The sequence below is a fragment of the Octopus bimaculoides genome, chromosome 10 (genome assembly GCF_046866305.1).
Source record: "Octopus bimaculoides isolate indiv1 chromosome 10, ASM4686630v1, whole genome shotgun sequence".
Taxonomy (NCBI): Eukaryota; Metazoa; Mollusca; class Cephalopoda; order Octopoda; family Octopodidae; genus Octopus; species Octopus bimaculoides.
In genome coordinates, this window is record NC_142937.1 from 54310968 (window position 1) to 54336331 (window position 25364).

Sequence of the window (25364 nt, forward strand, 5' to 3'; positions counted from 1 at the left end):
ACTAGTCATTTTTGCCAGGTGAGTGGCCTGGAGCAACGTGAAATAAAGTGTCTTGCTCAAGGACACATTGTGTCGCCGGGAATTGAACTCACAACCTTACTATTGAGAGCTGAATGTCCTATCCACTAAGCCATGCACCTTCACATATATCGATATATATGTAATATGTATATACATATGTATAATATATAGCTATATTTAAAGAAAAGAGCACTCCGTACGTTATAATGACAATGGTCCCAGCTGATACGATCAACAGAACAGTTTGCTCATGAAATTAGCATGCAAGTGGCTGAGCACTCCACAGACACATATAACCTTAAGGTAGTTCTGAGGAAGATTCGGCATAATACAGAGTCTGACAAGGCTGGCCCTTTGAAATAAAGGTACTACTCATTTTTGCCGGCTGAATGGACTAGAGTAACGTGAAATAAAGTGTCTTGCTCAAGGACACAACATGTCGCCTGGAATTGAACTCACAACCTTACTATCATTAGCCGAATGCCCTAGCCACTAAGCCACGCGCCTTCACATATATCGATATATATATATATAATATACTAGCTAAAATAGCTGGCGTTTCCCAGGTTAAAGAAAATAAGGCAATTTAAAAATGCTGTGTAGATTACACAGGTCTCAACTGCGAATAGCTGAGATACCAACTTTCTACGTAACTCTGCAACCCATGCCAACATGGAACATAGACATTAAGTGAAATGTGAAAAGAATGTATATGAAGTAAATACATGTTTGTCTAACTTATCTCATAACTAAAAAACAGGTACAGATTATAAACAATAAAAGGCCATGCATAGAGTACACATGCACAAACAGACAGTGTTTTCTGTTTTGCCATGTTTATCATTGAGAATGTAGAGGTTCTTTTCATCTCCATCTCTAGAACATTCAACATATAGCTAACCATGTGAGAAGCAAGGTTGAAGGAAGTTAAGTCCTACCACCTTTAGAGATTGGCCTTGTACTTTGTTGATAGACATTGCAAAGCTAAGTTTGACAGGAAACTGTAGTCTCTTGAACTGAAAGGGGAGATCATTTTAGATGTGAGTTATCCTTGGAATGACATCATTGTTACCCATCATGTTGTCATAATGGAGAAGAGGTTTCTCAGTTGCATAGGAGACTTGCACATTTGTGCCTCTGACAGAGTGACATCCCAGTGTGCATCATCTAGAAGACCTCTGAAACTGCAAGCCTGGCGATATGTTTGACATACTGTGTTATCAACCATACGTAAGGCTGTAATTGATGTGGACCCCTTGACATGGTGTAATAGAAGCCTTAGATAGTAGCACTCTTAGTAGTTGGGATGAACAGCATAGACTCTGCCAAGTATGTCTGATTTCTTGATTTCCTGATGATGTGTGGATGCTCCAAGTGCATGTCTTTTCCATTTGTTTTGGTACCAGGTATAAAATTGTGGAACTTCTTTGTATAGCAGTCTTATAGCAAATCCATCATCTTGACAGAGCTTGAAGAATGCTGTGAATGTGGTATTTTTGGGAGCTTCCATTTATAGTTGAACTGGGTCTGTCAGTGTGCTGTTTCTGAGAAGGAGGACAGTGTCACACTTGTCATATTCTTGCCCAACCAGAAGCACAGCTATTTAATTTGCTGATGGCACATTAAACCTCCCTCTGTGTTGACCAGATGGTTTCTTGTTTATTCTGATAACTACCTTGTAATCCAGGGAGTCAGGTGGAATTTTTTCAAGTGCAGTCTTGAAGCTTCTGATCAGGTTGTTGTTGTTATGCAGCATCTTTTGCAGAGACACTACAATGTTCATCTTGATGCTGGAAATGTTCTTGCACCTCTCTTGCCCTTTTTGCTGAGAATCACCCATAAAATATATTTGAAGGAATTTAGGTCATTCATTTGACAGAGTTAGTAGAGAGCCAATCTGATGATAAATCTGACCTTGAAAGTTTGCATGAATCCTGGCTCAGTTATATCTCTTGTGTCTCCAAATGATGTCATCTGTAGTGCAGCATTGTACTATCTAATTTTGTTTTAGAAGTGCTTGGAATCTTGGTCAGTTGATGACAACAGTTTCTTCAATGGGTCTGGAGGTTGGAGGATTGCAGGGAGTTTAACCTTTCCACCACTGCAGCACAGTGCAGGTGTCTCTCCAGACTACTTCTTTGCTTTACAATGCATGCACTCAGTTGTCATTGCACCAATGGAAACTCTAGTGTCATCTGCATAATGAACTGCTGGATCATAATTGAAAGCTGCTTCTCTGAGCTGCTGCATCTGCTCTTTGTTCTGCAGTGGAGATCCTATTCCTTGTTAGTCATGCATACCTCTGTTCATCACTGTGAGATGCTCTGACTTTTGTCGTGCACAGTCTGTTCAGTTGTTGGCATGCTACCCTTTTTGCAGCTATCTCTCTTTCCCTGGACAGTGACATTCTTTTGGCTGACCTTGATATTGTAGACAAATTTGCTTAAGTACAGATTTCTGTCCCCACCCCTGATTTTCAATGATCACAACTTTCAGAAAAATGGATATTTTTTAATGAAATTTTCTACAAATATGTGTTATATCATGTAGATTCTGAATATACAAAATTTTGCAGGGTAAGTGTTTTAGGAGGGAGTGGGATGGGGAATTTCTGAAAATTCACTGGCGTCCACTACAATTCATCTTCACTTTCAAGAAAATGGATAATTTTTTAATGAAATTCTCTACAAATCTATGTAGATTCTGAGGACAGGAATTTTGGAGAAAAATAATTGACGGTTACTTTTGAGAACTGTTCCCCACTCGGGGGTGTTTCAGAACAAGTTGTCCATATTTGTTTCATTTTCTCCGTTTGGTGCGTTTGTGCATCCGTAGATTTCTACCACAAGCACACACGTAATTAAAAAAAGTTCAAACAGTGACTTATTCCATTCAATATCAGTTTATTATAGAGATTATGTAACAAATTATACTTTACACTTCTATATTTAACTGTGCATGTGTATTCCTTATTTTTACTTCTGGTGTCTTCTGCCTTTCCATTAGAAACGTTTACCCGGGAATTTACTGAAATTGGAAAGAAAATAAAAAAAAATCACATGCAACAGATAAGGGATCTAGTTATTTTCAGTGAGAAATATTAGATCCCAGATAAATCATCTTAGTCACATATTTCTGTGTACCAGGCCTTTAGATGTTATTTTTAGCATAACAAGTTTTCTGGTGAGGGTTTCATTTGCCTTCATTGCCTGTCTGTTGCTTCAGTAGAAATCTACGGATGCGCAAACACACAAAATGGAGAAAATGAAAGAAATATGGATGACTCGTTCAGAAACACCCCTGAGTAAACCCCCAATTGTTTACTCCTCAAATTTGTGACCATTGCACATGCAGAATGCCAGTAATTCTGTGCATGAGGTTATTGCACCAGCAGTCATCTTCAACCAGGCTCACATTTGTGCTTTTCATGCTTGCAGTGGTGTCTTCTACTCTACTGGGTATGATTGTTGCCTTGATTATGGTTACACACCCAAAAATTTTATGTCTAATAATGCTTGCACTGCACCTCATTGACCCTCCTCTCCCTACTGATATGATCTTGAGTGAAGCCAGGGCTAGATATCCAGTGCCAATATGGGTTGCAGGCTGAAGAATGTGGGAGCACCATGCAAGCAAAAGATTACCAAAATGTTCAATACTATCTGGTTTTATATCAGCATGACATTCTAGAAACATGCTTTAACAAAAGCTAATGGGTGCCTGGTCTTCCAGCATGCCAAACACCATCCCAAAATTTCTGAGGGCCTGTGCTATTGCTAGATATTTGTTGAATCTACACTGGGTCCATCTGTCCTTTTGGCAGGTTATGTTTTTTGAGTCCTGTTGGGTTTTTATAGCAAGCATCCTCACCAGGTGAGCCTAGTGGTGATGCCAGTTTAGCTGCTGACAAAGCAAGTACGTAACAAGTTGTACTGGATTCCATGTTACTAGTAGCACTCACAAGAGCTCTCAAAATTGGCCTGACGTATATACATGTACACACATTTTCACACACACACTTTCATTTTTCTTCTACCAAATCCACTCACAAGGCTATGATTGGCCTGAGGCTATAGTAGAAGTTGCTTGTTCAAGGTGCTACACAGTGGGATTGTGGTTGAAAAACAAACTTATCAAACACACAAGAAAGTTGAAAAAGTGTGACACACTGTCACACTGACATTTGCATTTTTTAACACCTAGCTAAATTGTTATATATATATATATATATATATATATATATATAATGTTTGAGCGGTTTCGTTGCCAGTGCCCCTGGACTGGCTCATGTGCGGGCGACGCCCCTGGGCCGGCTCTTGTGCGGGTGACACAAGAAATGTTTTGAGCGGGATCGTTGCCAGTGCCCCTGGACTGGCTCGTGTGCGGGCGACACAAATCTTTCGAGCGAGATCGTTGCCGGTGCCCCTGGGCCGGCTCTTGTGTGGGTGACACATGAGGTTTTTCAAGCGAGATCGTTGCCGGTGCCCCTGGGCTGGCTCGTGTGCGGGCGACACATGGAATCTTTCGGGTGGGATCGTTGCCGGTGCCCCTGGGCTGGCTCTTGTGCAGGTGACACATGAAATTTCTTCGAGCGAGATCGTTGCCGGTGCCACTGAACTGGCTCTTTTGTGGGATTTTTCGAGCGGGATCGTTGCTGGTGCCCCTGGGCTGGCTATTGTGCGGGTGACACATGAGGTTTCTCGAGCGAGATGAGCGTGGCCTTTGCCAGTACTGCCTGACTGGCCTTCGTGCGGGTGACACGTAAAAGCACCCACTACACTCTCTGAGTGGTTGGCTTTAGGAAGGGCATCCAGCTGTAGAAACACTGCCAAATCAGATTGGAGCCTGGTGTAGCCATCTGGTTTCACCAGTCCTCAGTCATATCGTTCAACCCATGCTAGCATGGAAAGCGGACGTTAAACGACGACGACAATACGTACAGACATATATATATATATATATATACCGCCTGACTGGCCTTTGTAGGGTTTTCGAGCGAGATCGTTGCCAGTGCCCCTGGACTGGCTCTTGTGTGGGTGGCACATGAAAGACACCATTTCGAGCGTGGCCATTTTCGTGCGGGTGACACGTAAAAGCACCCACTACACTCTCTGAGTGGTTGGCGTTAGGAAGGGCATTCAACTGTAGAAACTCTGCCAAATTAGATTGGAGCCTGGTGTTGCCATCCAGTTTCACCAGTCCTCAGTCAAATCGTCCAACCCATGCTAGCATGGAAGGCGGACGTTAAACGATGATGATGATGATGATATATATATATATATATATATATATATGTATATGTATAGAATGTGTGTATGTATGTGTATATATATATGTGTGTGTTTATGTATGTGTGTGCATATATATATTCACTTATGCATGTATGTGCTTTGACATGTGTGCCTGCATGCGCAGACACATGCACACACACATGTATATGTGTGTCTGTTGCAGCTAATGAGAATATTGATCAATATTCTATAGATAAATTAATTTTTCACTAGACTATTCGAAGTAGCTATAGTCATAATCAAATAGTGTCATCATTATATGTACATGCATGCATGTGTGTAGTAATAATATATTGTGGCTAGTCTTCGTATGTCAGTTAATGGTGGTGTTGTATTTAACAGTAATTGGTAGTGTGTAAATATGGAGGAGGTATGTGTGTTTCTGTTGATACTTGCAATATGCTTTGTTAGTGGAAGATTTTTTCTCACAGTGTCTGTCTCTCTCATAGTCATAAATGGGAAAATAAAAGAAGTCACAGGTAGAATCTATGGCTACAACACCTTTTTATTATTATTATTATTATTATTATTATTATTGTTATTATTGTTCCACTTCCATTTATATTGTCAGTATTGTTGCAAAAGACCAGTAATGGGACAATTTCCACACCTGCCCAACATTATTAGATGTTATAATTATGTAAGAAATCAGTGTTTCTATTGGTATTTTAACATCTATTTCTGTGACGCTCTGCTCTCCTCTGACTACTTGAAGTATAGGACTTTTGAATTTAAAACAAATCATGACTAACATCCTTTTTCTTTTTCATTCCATTCCATTTTCTCTCTATCATTCTTTAGCACCCCCCACTCCCTTTGCCTGTCCATAATCAGTTTTTTTTCTTGTTGTTTTCTTTTATTATTTTCTTCTGTCTGCAATATCTGCAATATTTGATAACTCTGAGTTACAGCATCCATTGTCATAGCTGTCAACACAGTGATGCTGCTGCAGCACACATGCACACGTATGCACTCACACACATACACAGTTCCACTTAAATGTTAGTCTGCTTTGAATTAATGGTGACTTGATAGTGGCAGCAGTGAGGCTACTAATGTGAACAGCAGCACCAACAGTAGTAGTAGTAGTAGTAGCAGCAGCAGCAGCAATAGTGTGGTAGTAGAAGTAGTAGTGCTACTAATCACCACTACTACTACTACTGCTACAAGCGGTATTAGTAGTGGTAGGTAATGAAATTACCTGCTGAAGTAATAATATTGGTGTACAAAGACACCCAACACACTAGTGGTTTACAGTGTATCGTCACTTAGCAGCGTTAATGTCAAACCATCAATGTCAACCATCATTTCACATGTTTAAAACGGAGGAACGATGGACTGTGGGGGTAAGAAGCTTTGGACTTTTCTATATTTTCTCTTTCTTTTGTTTTTTTTTGTTTTGTTTTATTTTCAATTGATGCCATCTGTTAGAAAGAGAAATCATTCTCCACCACTATCATCTTCCTCCTCCTCTTCTCTTTATTTTCCTTCTGTATGTGACACAGAAGCCATCTTCCACATGTGTATGTGTTTTATGTAGGTTGTTAGCGTTGCCATTGATGAAACAGTTAAATATGATGATAGTGATGTTAATAATAATAATAATAATAATAATAATAATAATCTTTTGTCACAAAGTGACATTAATGGATGGTTACAAAAGGAGTGGTGATTATGGTGGAGTTTACTTGTAAATAATCAAAATAGCTATGATTTCTAGCACAGGTGCAAGGCCATACATTTTGTTAGGGTGTGGAGTTTACTCAATTAGATTGACCTCTGACCTAGTATGTCCACTCAGAATGATGAAATGTAAACCAACCATGGTAGACTTTGATCTCAGAATGTAAAAGGTGGTGTGGAACCAAATATCACCAGTTTTTTTTATAATGTTTCTGATTTTTTTGTTTTCTTAATTAAAATGATTTCTGCGGCACAATTGTCATTATGTGCAATACTCTGCCACATCTTTAGCAACTATTCTTCTGTTATACTAATAGTGGAAGTGGTTGCCTTGGAGTAAAGGGGTATGATGTGTAGTACCCCATGTCTTTCTCAGAAAGAGAGAATTGATCCCCTAGTACTTAACAGGTTCCGACTCAAAATTATTAGTTATAATTTGCCCCTAAAAGCAATAAACTCTTCTGTGTGTGTGTGTGTGTTTCTAATGTAATCTTATGTTATGCTTCTCTTCATTTCCAAAGTGTATTTTGTTGTTTAAACACCCGTTACTGAACAGATCTGTTGTATAACTAGAATTACATTTCCTCTATTAAGACTTTAGCGTGTGATCTGAGGGAGATTTATCTGTAGTTTCTTGCACATTACGTGATCACTGAGAGAGTCTCTATTGTTGACATGATTGAGCTTTGTTTTGTTTAGATCTGATAGCCATGGTCTTGTTTACTGTTATTGCGCTGCTGTGGCGAGGGTGGTAGTCATGTGGTAGTAGTAGTAGCAGCAGCAATAATAGTAGTAGTAAAATCAACTGACTACAGAAAACGTTCACATTATTTTGTTTCCTTTCTATTTTCACTATTTTATATCTAGAATACTGTTTATTTTGTGATCAATATTAAGCACTTAGAAAGATATAATAATAATAATAATAATAATGATTTCATTTATTTGCCACAAGGGTGAAGAATGAGGGGGACTAAACAGAAACAGACATAAAGTGTGGGGGTTTACATATAATCTAATGATAAAATAAAAAGTATACACAGTATACACTGGAAAAGAAGGGACATACATAGCATACAGAGGTAAAAAAAAAAAAAAATCTAAAAAAAGGTGGCCCTTCACATACAGGCATGCCTCTAGGGATAATCAAGGAACCCCACTGCTTGAGATTTCCCTGAGACCCTAGGAGCAAGTGCCCTCTCCAATTCCTTCTCTCTGACTCACAAGTCTACACTTAGAGAGGTACCATCTGCTTTATTACATCAATATTTCTCTTAACTGACTATTGAAAATTTCATACCTGACTTTTCACAAAAGGAAAGAAAAAAAAAAAAAAGAAGTCACCCCTCTTACCACTATCTTACGTATTTTATTCTAATTTAAGATTGGTGAAATATTTCTGAGTTCTTTTCCATTTGAAATGTAAAACGTTTTGGTAATTGTTCAGATTATGTATATGAAATCATAAACGTAAGATTTTCAGTTTGGTTTGATATAAAAGCTTAGTTTTTGTGAAAATGATCATTTTGTATGTGAGGCTACTCTATGTATTATATCATTCAGTATGTAAGGCTTACTTGTGACATTATAATCAAAGTGAAAATTGCAATCATATACATAATGTCATTCTTCTACACCCATTTTCCATTCAGATGACCATATTGCACTCTAATGTCTCAGTTTTGGTATTGTTTCTATGGCTCTATGCTCTTCCCAGCATTAGCATTTTTTCCATGGCACCAGGACTATAGAAGTTACCTTGTTATTGGTAACACTTTAGAGCCCTCTGAAGGTCTGTATTGTTGCTACTTGGTTTGATTTACCATCCATTTACAGTGCATCAACATTAGTGGGATCACATTGCTACTTGCAAAGCAAAAGAGAAGCTTCTATAATGGTTGAAGACTGGAACAGATTAAATACTGTGTGTGGATGGTGATGGAAAGAATAACAAGCAGGAAAAGTGTTTGGCTGGGAATAATGGAGATGGGACAGGAAGATTGTCAAAGTTTAGTCTAAGAGATGTAGGGAACAGGTGGGTAAAGTAATGATGATGGTAGTATGCAGAGGAGGTCCAAGGCTATCCAACATTATAAGGTTGAATATGAATGAAGAGTGGAAGAGATATGAAAGAGAGAAAATAGATAAAGATGGTGTGAATCAAGAGCATCACTGAAAGAAAGGTGTTGGATGGCAAAAGTAGCCCAGAGATGGAGTTGAGGTGGTGAGGACATTGAGAGAAAAGAAAGCAGAGAAAGAGTGATAGATGGCAGTGAATGAGCAAACATCTCAGAGATATGAATGATAGAGTGATGGTTGAAGTAAGTAAGGAGATTGATGGAAGAGGAGGGAATGTGGGTACAGGTAGAATGATGAGGACTGGTGTTCACTGGTGCCTTTCTCTTTAACTGCTGGTTGATTCTTGCTTTGAGACTTAAATATGGTAGATGGAAGCTATAAGAAGCCCATTGTGTGGTGTGTGTTTTTTTTGCCTTGGCATGTGTTCACTAAATGTCAACTATTTTACAAATGGTGCTATTTGTTTACAGCCCTCTGTAAAAGCATATGCAACCATTGAACTGTTTGTCATTGGGGAGACAAGGGGAAATATTAACCTGATTTGGAACAGGTGATGGTTGGTGACAAGAAATGTATTCAGCCATTGAAGTATCTTCTGATTCATGCAAAAGTGAATGTTAAACTGATGTTAATATTTGACTGTCTGTGTGTCTGTCTAAGGTAGGTGCAATTGTGGCTGTTGGCTTCTCAACTGGTTTTAGGTTCAGTTCCACTACATGGCGTTTTGAACAAATGTCTTCCACTATAGCCCTAGGCCAACCAAAGCCTTGTGAGTGCATTTGATAGATGTATGTGTCTTCTGTTCCCAACTCTTCATTACTCTCTCATTTCTCACTCATCTTCTTATTCATTACATTGCTGCATGTGTTATGACACAGACATTGGTTTTCTTTATATTTAATCACTATATCATCCTATCTTTCTTCTATATGAAGTCTGTGTGACAAAGGGTGGCAATAATAATAATAATAATAATAATAATAATAATAATAATAATAATAATAATCCTTTCTACTAAAGGCACAAGGCCTGACATTTTGGGTGAGGGGACTAGTCGATTACATCAACCCTAGTACTCCACTGGTACTTATTTTATCAACCTCAAAAGGATGAAAGGTGAAGTTGACCTTGGTAGAATTTGAACTCAGAACATAAGGACAAATGAAATGCTGCAAAACATTTTTCCGGTGTGCTAATAATTCTGCCAGCGCGCTGCCTTGGACCAAGCATTGAATACCAACTCAGTGAAAAAGAATATAAACCACACAAATGCAACAGACCTCTGCAAAATGTGTGGGAAGAAGGTCAAAAGCATGACTAACATTGTTAGTGATTGTGAAAGTCTTGTGAAGAAAGAGTACAAGCGTAGACAAGACAAGGTAGCCCAAAACCTCCACTCAAGGTAAGTATGGGTGCTTGGTTTGAGGTATGGATATGAGGTTATGGGTGCTTGGTACCAACATTCATCAGAAAAGGTAATGGATGAAAAGAAGAAGGCAAAAATTCTCTGGATTTTGACTTCCAGACAGACAAGGTGTTAGAGCACCGAAGGCTGGATGTAGTAAGCTTTTGGAGAGACAAATGAGTGCTTAATAATTGATGTGGCAGTGCCAGGAGATCAACATCTCATCATGAAAAAAAGAAAAGGTTGATAAATATGGAAACTTGAGAATTGAGATCGCTAAGATGTGGCAGCTATGAGAGTCAAACATAAAGGTTATCCCTATTGTCATCGGAGCATTGGATTCAATACCACCCAATCTGAAAGAAACATCTGAAAACCTTAGAAATACCCTATGATCTAGATGTATTGCAAAAATCAGCATTACTTGGAATTGCATGCATATTGCGTAAAGTAGTGTCTGTCTGAGGTCCTTGTTGTGACTTGACAAACAGTACAAACCCCCGGAAGACAATATCTTCATTCAACAACCTCACGATATTGTATATTTCGGGTAAAGCGGGTAAGTTGATTACAGTGACCCCATTTCTCAACTGGTACTTATTTTATCAACTCTGAAAGGATGAAAGGCAAAGTTGACTTTGTTGTTTGGCCCAAAGTCAATTCTGAATTATAAGACCTATGATGGAAAGTATTCAAACAGTGACCTGTGAATCTCTTGTTTTTTCATGTAAAGACCTGGTCCCTCTGTAAGGTCTCTGTATGTGCAACCTAGGGCATGTGTTTTTGAGGAAGACCTGCAGTTGTCCAAACATGTGAGCCTGCCCTCTTTATGCTACCATGGGCTAATACAACTTAACATATCATTGCAGGGATTGCTGTCTGAGTGCAAAGGGTTTAAACAGATACCACAAGGTAAAGATTCTCCTTCTCCCAAAGGATGAAAGGCTAAGTTGACCTTGATGGAATTTGAACTTTGAGTTTAGAGAATCAGAATAAAAACTGTGAGACATTTTTCCAATGCTCTACCAACTCTGTCAGTTCACTGTCCTTGTGTGTCTCATGCTGCAGTATCCTACCTCTTTTCTGTTTTAGAATGATCAGCTGTGCTTTTTTGGGAGACTTGGTTGCTACTTCTATCAGACTGAGTAACTGTATAGGTACTCCTAATGATTTACTCTTTTACTTGTTTCAGTCATTTCACTGTGGCCATGCTAGAGCACCGTCTTTAGTCGAGCAAATCGACCCCAGGACTTATTCTTTGTAAACCTAGTACTTATTCTATCAGTCTTTTTTGCCGAACCGCCAAGTTACGGAGATGTTAACACACCAGCATCGGTTGTCAAGCGATGTTGTGGGGGACAAATACAGACACACAAACACACACACACACACACACACACACACACACACACACACACACACACACATATACGACAGGCTTCTTTCAGTTTCCGTCTACCAAATCCACTTACAAGGCTTTGGTCAGCCCTAGGCTATAGTAGAAGACACTTGCCCAAGGTGCCACACAGTGGTACTGAACCTGGAGCCATGTGGTTGGTAAGCAAGCTACTTACCACACAGCCACTCCTACGCCTAAAAAGTGTGTGACACTTACAGCACCTAGGTTTCCCAAGCGGTCACCCATCTAAGTACTCACTAGGCTCGACGTTGCTTAACTTCGGTGATTGGACGAGAACCGATGCTCTGGATTTAAGGTTGTATTAACTCCAGTTCTTGCACCTTTTTTTTGTCATAGCCAGAAGAATGAAAACCAAAAATGAAGTCAGGATTTGAACTCAGGACATAAAGGGATAATAAGGATGTTGCAGATGATTTAGGTACAAGGCCAACAATTTGAAGGGAGTGAGGTTACACCACCCACTAGCACTATGTAACTAATACTTGAACTCATAAACAAAAGAGTTAATACTGCAAAACTATTTTTTTCCAATAGTCTACAATAATAATAATCCTGATCAATAATAGGATGAAAAGCAAAGCTGACCTTGGCAACATTTGAACTCTAAATGTAAAGATGGATGAATAATAATAATAATAATAATAATAATAATAATAATACTTTCTGATAAAGGCACAAGTTGATCACATCAACCCCAGTGTCTCACTGGTATTTAACTTATCGACTCTGAAAGGATGAAAGACAAAGTTGACTTCAGTGGAAGTTGAACTCAGAATGTAAAGATGAATGAAATGCCACTAAGCATTTTGTCCAGTGTGCTAACGATTCTGCCATGTTTGGTGTATCAAGAAGTATTGTCTTGAAAGTAATGACAGTCTTTGAGAAGGTGCGAAAAACCTCCTCATCAAAACAAAATTCCGGAAGAAAACCAAACTTTCAGATAGGGACTGTCAGACTCTTATGTGAATTTTTAGAAAGGATCACAAAAGTACAGCTCCCAAAATTACTGCAGAGCTTAATGACCACCCCGAGAACCCAGTTTCCACAAAAACTGTTCGCCGGGAGCTGCCTTAATAATAATAATTGGGTATGATAAAGAACATATGGACAGAGACATAGAAGCTATATTTGGACCCTCAACACTACACACTATCCAAAAAATAGCTCTGCTAGGAACAGCGCAATCCTATGCAAGACACTATCAATTCAATGATACAACCCAAACAAAACAATTCACAAGCATAAGACACACTCTATACAATAATTATCCAATAAAATAAACAACCACCACAACATATATTCTACAGGCCGGATACCCAACAGAGCAACACAACTTGCATTACACAGGCAACACAATACAAACACTAATACAACAAAAGACCGAAACTAGTCCCCATAACAAAACAAACTGATGCAATACAATATCAGGAAGAATTTGCACTCTCCCAACAACAACAACAACAACAACAACAAAAAAGAACACACAATACTGCACACACCTCAGTAACATGGAGGTGTAGCAGGTGATGCAGCAAAAATCTGCCTAAAACCACCAGATGTTGAATAATAATAATAATAATAATAATAATAATAATAATAATAATAATCCTTTCTACTTTAGGCACAAGACCTGAAATTTTGGGGAGGGGATTATTCAATTACATCAACCCCAGTGTTTCACTGGTACTTAATTTATTGATCCCGAAAGCATGAAAGACAAAGTCGACCTCAGCTGAATTTGAACTCAGAATGTAACGACAGACAAAATACCACTAAGCATTTTGCCTGGTGTGCTAACAATTCTGCCAGCTCACTGCTTCAATAATAATAATGATAATTTCAAATTTTGCCACAGGGGCAGAAATTTTGGGTGAGAGGGTGAGTCGATTACATCAAACCTAGTGTTCAACTGATGCTTATTTTATTGACCCCGAAAGAATGATCTTGGCAGAATTTAAACTCAGAATGTAGCAATGAGCAAAATACCGCGAGGCATTTCATCTGGCGCACTAACGATTCTGCCAGCTCACCACCTTCAATAATAATAATAATAATAATAATAATAATAATAATAATAATAACAACAACAACTTGTGGAAAGAGTCACTGTGAGACCTTTGACAACAGGTTGCTGTCTGCTCTCACCAGAGCAGTAAGATCAGTAATTAACCAGAACAAGTAAGATCAAAAGCTCTGAGAAGTAAAATATAATAACGAATAGGACCTGTGAAAATTCTACAGCATATTTGGAAACATTGTTAAATTAAACACAAGCAAGGAATTTCTTAAATTTTTTTGAAATACTGCTATTTAAACAAACTACTTTTAAATATAATCAAAATGAACTTTAGAAGGTATTGCTTATTTCTTTCTTTTAATATATTTGGCAGATGTCATGTACTTTATGATTTAAGAAAGTAAAAGATAAACTAAAATAAAACCTATTCATATATACAGGGGTTGGACAAAATAATGGAAACACCTAGCATCATAGCATCATAATTTTGAAATATCTATAAAACCGTCAAAAGCTTGTTTATTTTTATGTTTTTTGATTTATTATTAGTGTTGCTTAATATGTTTTGCTGAAATTGTTGTTTCTTTGCAGATATCATCAGAAAAAGGTAATTAAAATTCATTAAAATGACAAATCTATCGGACTTACAAAGAGGTCAAATTATTGGTGTTCGTATGGCAGGTGCTAGCGTAAGATAAACAGCCGAAATGTTTGGTGTATCAAGAAGTATTGTCTTGAAAGTAATGACAGTCTTTGAGAAGGAGGGAAAAACCTCCTCATCAAACAAAATTCCGGAAGAAAACCAAACTTTCAGATAGGGACCGTCAGACTCTTACGTGAATTTTTAGAAAGGATCACAAAAGTACAGCTCCCAAAATTACTGCAGAGCTTAATGACCACCCCGAGAACCCAGTTTCCACAAAAACTGTTCGCCGGGAGCTGCACAAAGCCAGATTTCACTGGAGGGCTGGAATCAGAAAACCACTACTTTCAAAAGCAAACGTTGCAAAGCATTTAGAGTGGAGTAAAAACCTACAGAATTGGTCCCTAGAACCATGGAAGAATGTTATTTTCTCAGACGAGTCATCCTTTACCTTATTTCCGACCACCGGCCGAGTATACGTGTGGAGACAGCCAAAAGAAACATTTGACCCAGACTGCCTTCTTCCAACTGTTAAACAAGGAGGAGGATCTGTGATGATCTGGAGGCTATATCTTGGAAATCCGCCGGCCCAATGGTTTCCCTTCATGGCAGAATTAATAGTCAAGACTATTTAAGCATTTTATCTGATCAAACTCATCCTATGGTTGCAGAACTGTTTCTAGAGGAAAACGCAATCTTTCAGGATGATAATGCACCAATTCACACAGCTAAAGTTGTTACTGAATGGCACGAGGAACATTCTAGTGAAGTTGAACATGTTATCTGGCCACCAGAGTCCCCAGATCTCAATATTATTAAACATTTATGGTGCATTTTAGAAAAACAAGTAAGTAGTCGATAACGTCCACCATTGTCATTACAAGAACTGGAGACTGTTTAGCTGAAGAATGGACAAAAGTTACTTTGGAAACAATTCAAACTTTGTACGAGTTCATACCTTGTAGAAGTCAAGCTGTAATTACTGCCTAAGGTGGTCCTACCCCATGTTAAAATAAATTTGTTTGATATTTTAAGGTGTTTCCATTATTTTGTCCAACCCCTGTATGTATATATATATATATATATATATATATATATATATATATATATATATATATATATATAAAACTACACTTTTCACTGTCTAACCACTACCAAGGCTTAATTGAGTTATTTACCAATTGTGATTATTTTAATTTCCTTTCACTTCAGTTCATTTCAGCTAGATATCTACTTGTATATCTATTAATATATCTCTCTATCTGCATATCTGCTGATATGTCTGTAGACCCACCTGTCTACCTATCAATCTAGCTACTATATCTGCATTTCCCTTCATATTGGTCAACTTTCATAATATTGATAATTAGTTAAATCAAATAAGAAAATAAAAACAAGAAGAATAATGACAGTGCCCAGCATGGCTACAGCTTTTTGTCTGGAACACATAAAATATAGAAGTGTAACATCCACAATTGTTTGCTAACTAAGGTTATTTCACTTTATTTTAACTATCTATTACTATATCTTTTAATACATAAATTTATAACTCTTTATGACATTGTTTTGCTATGCTAAACATTTTGACTGTGCCTGTGATTTGAACATGCAAATGCAGAATAATAGAGACCTTCTCGTTTTATGTTTTCTCTCTCTCTCTCTCTCTTTATATATATATATATATATATATATATATATATATATATATATATATATATATATATATATATATAGTTATAAATTCGAGTTATTACCTTCCCTGGTGTAAGTGTAGCGCATGGACAAAACAGACAACAATGCAGGAATGTGCAGAATAATATTATAGATAATTAAAAAATTTAGTTACAAATTTTGGCATAGAGTCAGTGGTACTCTGAAAGGATGGGAGTTGAACTCAGAATGCAAAGACTGACAAAATGTAGCTAAGCATTTTGCCAAGTGTGCTAATAATTCTGCCAGCTTGCTGCCGCAACAACAACAATCCTTTCTAATACAGGCACAAGGCCTGAAATTTTAGGGATGGGGGTAAGTTGATTACATCGACCCCAGTACTCAATTGGGTACTTAATTTATTGACCCTGAAAGGATGAAGGTCAAAGTCGACCTTGCTGGAATTTGAGCTCAGAACATAGCGATGGATGAAATACTGTTAAGCATTTTGTCCAGCACGCTAATGATTCTGCCAGCTTGCTGCCTTAATAATAATAATGATCATAATAATAAATATAATGAATCCTTTCTTCTATAGGCACAAAGTTTGAAATTTAGGGGAGGGTCAAGTCCTTTATATTGACTCCAGTACTTAACTAGTACTTGTTTTATCAACCCTGAAAGGATGAAAGGCAAAGTTGATTTTGGTGGAATTGGAACTGAGAATGTAATTATGAACAAATTGTCACTAAGCATTTTGTTCAGCATGCTAATAATTCTGCCAGTTTGCTGCCCTAATAGTAGTAATAATAATAATGGTTTCAAATTTTGGCATGGGGCCAGTAGTTTTTGATGGGTGGAGTAAGTGGATTACATCAACTCTCTATGCCTGACTGATACTTATTTTATCAATTCCAAAAAGTTGAAAGGCAAAGTTGACCTCAGCAGAATATGAACTCAGGACATAAAGATTGTGAAATACTGCTAAACATTTTGTCCAGTATGTTAACTATTCTGCCAGCTCACTGTCCTTGTATAATAATAATAATAATAATGATGATGGACTCTGCTGTTGAAGATGATGTATGAGTGTTTAGCTTTTGCCGAACAACCTGCACAAATGATTTGTTTATAGTCATAAAATGTTCATGCCACACACTAACTCACTCTCTCCATCAAATCAACATTGTCTGAATAGGTACACAATGTAATATGCATCGGGTGTTGAAGTGATTGCAGAGCAATGCGAGATTAAGTGTTTTTAATAATAATAATAATAATAATAATAATAATAATAATAATGATAATAATAATAATTGTAATCCTTTCTACTATAGGCACAAGGCCTGAAATTTTTTAGGGAAAGGTGGTTAGTTAATTACATTGACCCAGTCCTTAACTGGTACTTATTTCATTGACCCTGAAAGGATGGCAGGCAAAGTTGACCTCAGTCAAATTTGAGCTCAGAACAAAGATGGATGCTATGCTTCTAACCATTTGTTTTGCGTGCTAATGATTCTCATTGTCCTCAAATGATAACAATGATAATAAAAATTCTTCCAATAAGCATTTGTTGAAAAAAGTATGTGTTGATGAGAACTAAATCAGTTTGCATATGAAAATGATTTGCAGGATTTGAGTGAATGAAAGGATATAGAGACACTTTTGAATGTCTAGAACTGCTACTGCTACTTCAGCTTAATAGCTGAAGGAAGTAGAGAAATGATGTAACATTGAAAAAAGTTAATTAGGACATAACAATATCAGTTTATCAATATCTTTTATTAAGCATGATAGTTTGAGTTTCATGTGAAGAAGAAATGGCAAATTGTAATGTTCATGCTTTTCCTCTGTTTAATAAGGAAGGAAATGAATTCAGTAATTCCAACTTCCAGATTTCAAGCAAACAATTAAAATAATTTCTTAAACACAGTGTCTCACCTTTTGTGGGAAGTGTATAGGCAGTTTTCTGGGTTGTTTACTGGTATATAGTAATGTGTCAGTATAACATTGGTCTACTATTATATTTAATAGAGTGAATGTGTAAGTTGATTCTGGATTGTGTTTAAATTCCTGAAAGAAGACATCTCATTTGCCTCCACGCTTCCACTGATTCTGTGACATTTCACACTTTCTAGCTGAAATGTAAAGGGATGTGGGTGTGAGGATTGATTTGATCTTTTATCATGTTTTATTATCCCTTTTGATAACCAACATGAGATGTCCTTAGTTCTAAGATTAAAACTTCCTGTTTCAAAGTGATCTAAGTTAAAAGCCCCTTCCTCCAAAATTTCATGTTATGCCGTAAATGGCAGCTTAATCACGATGAAATTATTTTAGATTCTTCATTATTTTAAAAATTAATTCAATCATAAGTTGTGTATTTCAACAGAATAGGGTAGTTAAAGCATTTAAGCCTAGACTACTTGTATTTTTTCTCCCCTCTGAGACAGAAGAGATGGAATGTTTCATAAATTGGACATTTCATGTTTTTTTAACTTCTCAATAGGATTCATATTTTATTAACTCATGCATATTAGTTTCTTCTGAGTACACCACACCTCATAATAATAATATTTCTGTGAACTAAACAAATGCCAGTCATGTCACAGAGTAGACCTCATTGATACACACAAGTTTGGAAGATCACCAGTTCTTATTTTCTTAACAATGAATTGATTACACAATTTAAACGTATGAACATAGTGGTAAAAATAGCAGTGATTTATCTTGACAAGGCCAAATTCTACCTGTTCAAGCTGCAAGTTCATTGAATCAACTACAATATTTGTTTTATCAGGTAGCATGAAAATCTAGTTGATTAAAATGAGATTCCAACCAAGGTAAGCAAAATATAGAATCTCAGTCATGTGTCTGTATCAGAGATTATTTCTTACATAAACATAACAATTGAATGAAAAGTGGGAAGTTTTGGTAATGATGCATTTTTCAGAAGGTAATATCACAGAAATTTCAGCCTAACCAAACTGTTCATTGATAAGGTTTAAAAAAACCAATCGTTTGCAAGAAAATAAAACAAAATCTGTCTGTTTTAGATACTTTTACACAAACACACACAAAGGACTTCCATACAGAATCTATTTATCTAGTCTGTCTGTCTGTCTCTTTCTCTTGCCCACGCACGCACACGCACGGACGCACGCACGCGCGCGGTGCTGGCATGGCTGCTTTGCAACTAGGTGGTTTCAGATCCGGGCTTATTGTGTGACACCATAGGCAAGTGTCTTGAGGTGACCCATTCATTTTGAGACACATTAGATAAATAAATTCTGTATGGAAGTCCTTTGTGTGTGTCTGTGTAAAAGTATCTATGAAGGTCTTATGTACTGTTTCCTGCCTTTGTATGTGCTTATTACCACATGTCTTGATATTGACACAGTTTCAGTAGCAGTGATGTTTTGATACATGTGGAAAGAGGTAACAGAAACAAAAGACCTACTGAAATAGTATGATGGAAGAAGAATTAGTGAAATGAGGGAGACAGTGATGGAAGAGGGAGTACTGAAAGTGAAGAGTGATAAGAGAGATAGATTGATGGGTAGAAATTAGGATGGGTGATTGTATTTATGTATATGGTAGATATCCCCAAATGATAATGAGTAAATACATCCCCTAGGGAATCTTCTGGGTATTTAAAGGAATTTATTGACTGCTCCTGTGTATCTGCCACATACAAACTTAACTTTTTCTAGCTTCATCGTTTACATGAACTACTCTGTATTTCCACCCATATTTTTTCTACACATATTGAACATGATTACTTCCCTCTCTTTTCTTGTTCGTAAAACTTGCTTGGTTTTGTTTCTATACCTGGAATTCATTCTTCAAATCTGCTATAGATTCAGCTGTAAGAACTCAACCATTATTATACAAGAGTTTCCATCAATAGCTGGGCTTAAACTCTTTTGTTGTGGCTCAGGAGGGATCTCTACCAGCATGCCATGTTAAATTCGTCACAGATTGCATTGCTGTTCTATAGCAACCACTGAACTGCACACTGTGAAAACTTATCTTGTCCAGGTTAAGAATTGCTAAGTACTTCTACTGTAATGGTCTCGCAAGAAAGAAAACATTCATAGTGCCTCATAGTGATATAAATCTGAATTACATTTCATGTGTCACAATTCTGCCAAAGTTGAACTAAAAACCAGTTATCTACTGGGATCTATTTAATCAGCTACATTGCTCCCTTAAATTTCTGTCACTTGCAGATATTTTTCATTTCTTCCCAAACAAAGGAATTCCTTATTTTGTTTTATTTTTGTCAAATATTGATGATTAAATTTGTTTCTTCTTATACACATGCATGCATATGTGCGTGGATGCCTATTATATAGCTACAAGAGTATCTATTGAACTCACACATCTCAACAAGACAAGGTAGAATAAATTGCATGTAGAATTGTTTTGATATGTTTCAATATTTTTCATGACAACCCACCCACACAAAGTACAATATGACAGTTGTTGCTGCTGTGTGGGCAGCAATAGCAACAACAGCAGCAGCTGTATGTTTCCCAAGTAGATATAAGTGGAAGGATATGGACTGGTTGTTGATATTGAGTGAGGTGGAGGAATGGAAAGCCTGAGAGAGGGAATGAGTAAGAAAGTGTGTGTCAGGAAGAGGTTAGTGTGAGTGACAATGGAAGAGAAGAGTGAGAGGGTTGAGAGACTGTGTGCAGCAAGGAAGGAGGGTAGATCAAGAGACTGGTCAAGAGTGAAAGTGAGAGAGAAGGTTAAGAGTTAGCGAGGTGTGTGTGATAGAGTGCGAGATGGTAGGTTGGATAGGGACAGAGGGTGGGAGTGGTGTAAAACAGGAGAGGAGAATGGAGTGATGGAAGTAGAAACAGAAAGAAGAATAGAAACTGAAGTGATGGAGGGAGAGGAGAGATTAGAAAGAGAGGGGAGGAAGGAAGAAATGATGAAAATAAAATGGTCACAACAAGATGGTTAGTTTTTGGAGGATTTTACTTTTATTTTATATTTTGAACAGATGAATAATTAGTTAAGAAATATCCTAATTTATTTTACTTTCAAATTTGTTTTTTTTTTGCTGATAATTTATTGAATTTTAAATTTTATAACAAAACATATGCTGAGAGTTGGGTGTGAAAACTGAGTAAATATCTTAGAATATTTGAGAGAGTTATTTCTCCTTGGTCTACTTGTGTGTGTGTGTGTTTGGAGAAAGAGTGCCAGCAGCCATGACCTTTGCAAGGTCACTGGAACTGAAGAGGAACAAGGGGAGCTAGACTAGGTGTGGCAGTAGGAAGCAGCGCATCAAAATACTAATGCCTGGTCTAAATGTTTTGAGTGGACACTTCCAGAAAGACAAAGGACCAGGTAGCTGTGTGAAACTGGTGATAGATTAGGTCTTACCACCCAAAAGGAATAACAGCCTCCCTACCAACTCCAAACAGCAACATGTCTCTTCAATAACAATAATAATAATGGTTTCTTATTATTTTCTTAGAAATGTTTATTCTTTATTATAAGAATTAAATTCTAGTTGTGGCTGAGAATATACTGTTGTAGTTTCTACATTCTAATCACATAAAATGAGAATGTATAGCAGAAATTGAACTTACTTTGGACTTGTTAGCTGTATACTCCAATACTATGGGGATACAATATTTTAGTTTTGTTGAAATTGCTCCAATTCTGGAGTGATGTTATCACTGAGGATCTGTTCTGGTGAAAATATTACCTTCACATATCTGCTATTGAACGCCAGTGAGTGACCCTTCTCTTCTGGAGCAGAGCATACTTTGACCCCAATAGTTATTGATGTACGCACTTACAAACAAAATTTTTTAATATACAATGCTTTTATATCTGCTTTCCATACTAGTATGGCTTGGAAGAGTCATCACAAACCTGATTATTTGGAACTACATCCCTTCTGGACAGACAAGTAATCCACATCTTGCACACATGTTCCATTTTTGGTGTGTTTTGTATAGCTGGATACCCTTTTTAACACCAACCATTGTACAGAGTGTACTGGGTGTATTGTATCATGGTACCACCACTAGAAAATTGTCATGTCTTCATGAAGATAAGTCTAAACAATCCTTTACACCCTATTTTGACTCTGCTAATTTACCAATCATTTTACAGTGTATAGTGAGTGCAGTTTATAGTGGAACCAGTTTTAGTGAGGATATCTTGTATCCCAAAGAGAAAAGGGTCCATGTTGCCTTCATCCATTCAGTATAACATGACCAACAGTGAGTGTAGAGAAGGAGAAACTTGGGGAAGAGGGAGCTAGAAATGTGAGTATGATAAGGTGGAGGTGAAAGAAATACAATGGCTGGAAAATGAGTTGAGAGATACCAAGAAGAATGGAAAAGAAACATTAATAGAGAGGGCTACTAATGGTTGCTAGATGTTTGTTGCTAAAACAGCAAGAGTGGGAAACAATGATGGGTAAATTAAAACAGAGCACCACCATCTTCAAATGGTGTCATGGGAGGGCACAGAGAGAAAACTTTCATGCGTCTACCAGTTTCATCCATTCTGCCTGCCTGTTCATTTTTGTTTTATAACTTATAAAGGGGGTGAAGTGATATCATTGCACAACTCTAGTAAACAGACATGGTTGGGTGAAATGTGTGTTTGTGGTAAATATACTTCCATGTATTCTTATGCATGTAGTCATGGGAACAGACATGTACTAATGCATGTGACCATGTAGATCTCCATGTAGTTTTGGTATACATATATATGCATACCATTGCACTAGACTGCATGTTCTCCCATTCACACATGCTTACCACATCAACACAGATATGCATTTTTTGCATTTAAATGTCTTTCTGTGTGAATAATTGTGTGTGCATGTGTGTGTGTGTGTATATATATATATATATATATATATATATATATCATCATCATCGTCGTTTAATGTCCGCTTTCCATGCTAGCATGGGTTGGATGATTTGACTGAGGACTGGTGGACCAGGAAGCTACACCAGGCTCCAATCTGATTTGGCAGAGTTTCTACAGCTGGATGCCCTTCCTAATGCCAACCACTCCGAAAGTGTAGTGGGTGCTTTTACATGCCACAAAGGCCAGTCAGGCGGTACTGGCAACAGCCACGCTCGAAATGGTGTATTTTACGTGTCACCTGCACAGGAGCCAGTCCATCGGCACTGGCAACGATCTCGCTCGAATGTTTTATTGGCAACGGCCACGCTTGAAATGGTATATTTTACATGTCACCATTTCGAGCGTGGCCGTTTTCGTGCGGGTGACACGTAAAAGCACCCACTACACTCCCTGAGTGGCTGGCGTTAGGAAGGGCATCCAGCTGTAGAAACTCTGCCAAATCAAACTGGAGCCTGGTGATGCCATCCGGTTTCACCAGTCCTCAGTCAAATCGTCCAACCCATGCTAGCATGGAAAGCGGACGTTAAACGATGATGATGATGATGATGATGATCTGCTCAGGAGTCAATCCATCGGCACTGGCAACGATCTCGCTCGAATGTCTTTGCACGTGCCACTGGCACAAGTGTCAGGAAGGCGATGTTGGTAACAATCACGCTGGTGCTATTTATGTGCCACCGCCATGGAAGCCAGACAGCTGCTCTGGCGATGATCATGGTCGGACGGTACTCTTAGTGCTCCACTGGTACAGGTGCCGTCACGATTTCGCTTTTGCTTGCCCTAACAGGTCTTCGCAAGCGGAGTTTAGTGTTCCTACAAATTTAGTTCGATTTCGATTTCACTTGCCTCAACAGGTCTTCGCAAGCGGAGTTTAGTGTCCAATGAAAGAATGTTACGCGTAAGTGGGCTGGCTACATCCCTGGCAGAGGCCTTGGATTTTGGTCTCACTTGGCTTGCCGGGTCTTCTCACGCACAGCATATTTCGAAAGGTCTTGGTCACAAATCATTGCCTCGGTGAGGCCAACATTGCCTCGGTGAGGCATATATATATATATATATATATATATATATATATACAGTGGGGGGAAATAAATATTTGTACATGTCAAAATTCTTTATTTATTTAATTTCTACTGAACATAAATGGGATATACCAATACTATATTTGCATACACGTACATAAACTAAGAATATGCAAAAGAAACTAATAAATTATAGTAACTAATGAATTTATATACAAATATAAATATTTAGGGATGAAAAAAGTATTCGTACAGAACATAAATAACTGATAATTCTGATTTAATACTTTGTAGCATAACCATTATTCAGTTCCACTTCAACCAATCTCTTCTTGTAGTTCTTAATCAATGACTTGCATGTTTCTTTGGGAATTTTTTCCTATTCTTCTTGCAAGGGGCTCTTGAATGAGTTTTAATTTTCAAATAACGCCACAAATTTTCAATGGGGTTCAAGTCAGGTGATTGGCTTGGCCATTCTAATAATTTTATAATGTGATTGTCAATCCATTTTTGGTAGACTTTGCCATGTGCTTAGGGTCGGTATCCTGTTGTAAAACCCACCCTTCACAAAGCTGGAGCTTTTCTACAGAGTCCCATAAATTATTGTTCAAAATATTCTGGTACATCTCTGTATTCATTCTACCATCTATCACATGTAAATTGCCAGTGCCATTTGCAGAGAAACACCCCCACACAATGATGTTGCCACCTCCAAACTTTACAGTAGGAACTGTGTTTTTCGGCGAATAGGTGGTACCATCTTTCCTCCAAACATGGCTACGCAAATTTCATCCAAGCAATTCAATTTTTGACTCGTCTGTCCAAAGAACATTTTCCCAGAATGTATCAGATTTATCTTTATATTCATAAACAAATTTTAAATGGGCATCTCTATGCCTTTTATCAACAGTGGAGTTTTTCTAGGAGAGCATGACTTCAGTTCATACCTATGAAGTTCATTGCTGATTGTTCATAATGTAACACTAGTCCCTGAAGCTAACAAATCTTCTTGCAACTCCTTTCTGGTGATCATTGCGTTTTTTTCAATACTTCATTTTTCTTAAAGATCTAGGGGAAATCTTGCATGGTACACCGGATTTTATTCTGTTTTCAACAGTTCTCGATTTTTTATATCTTTGAATAAATGAAGATATGGTAGAAAATGGAATACAAAGGGTCTCTGATATTTTCCTGTAACTTTTACCTGCTTTCCACTGTTCA

At 37.6% G+C, this 25364-nt stretch overlaps 1 protein-coding gene across 18 annotated transcripts in view; it reads left to right on the top strand.

Moving 5' to 3' along the window:
* LOC106872761 (uncharacterized) overlaps positions 1-25364 on the top strand; it is a 417879-nt gene that overhangs the window by 61224 nt on the left and 331291 nt on the right. For 8 of the 18 annotated variants that reach the window (XM_089358645.1, XM_089358646.1, XM_089358647.1 and 5 more), the window contains exons 1-2: positions 6472-6658; positions 11349-11391. The exons of 2 other annotated variants lie outside the window; for them this stretch is intronic. In XM_089358645.1, coding sequence (XP_089214771.1) covers positions 6593-6658; positions 11349-11391 — 109 coding nt within the window. In that variant the 5' untranslated portion in view covers positions 6472-6592. Of the gene's footprint in view, positions 1-6471; positions 6659-11348; positions 11392-25364 lie in introns of those variants that run through there. 8 more of the 18 variants (XM_089358649.1, XM_089358652.1, XM_089358656.1 and 5 more) reach the window with 1 other exon arrangement.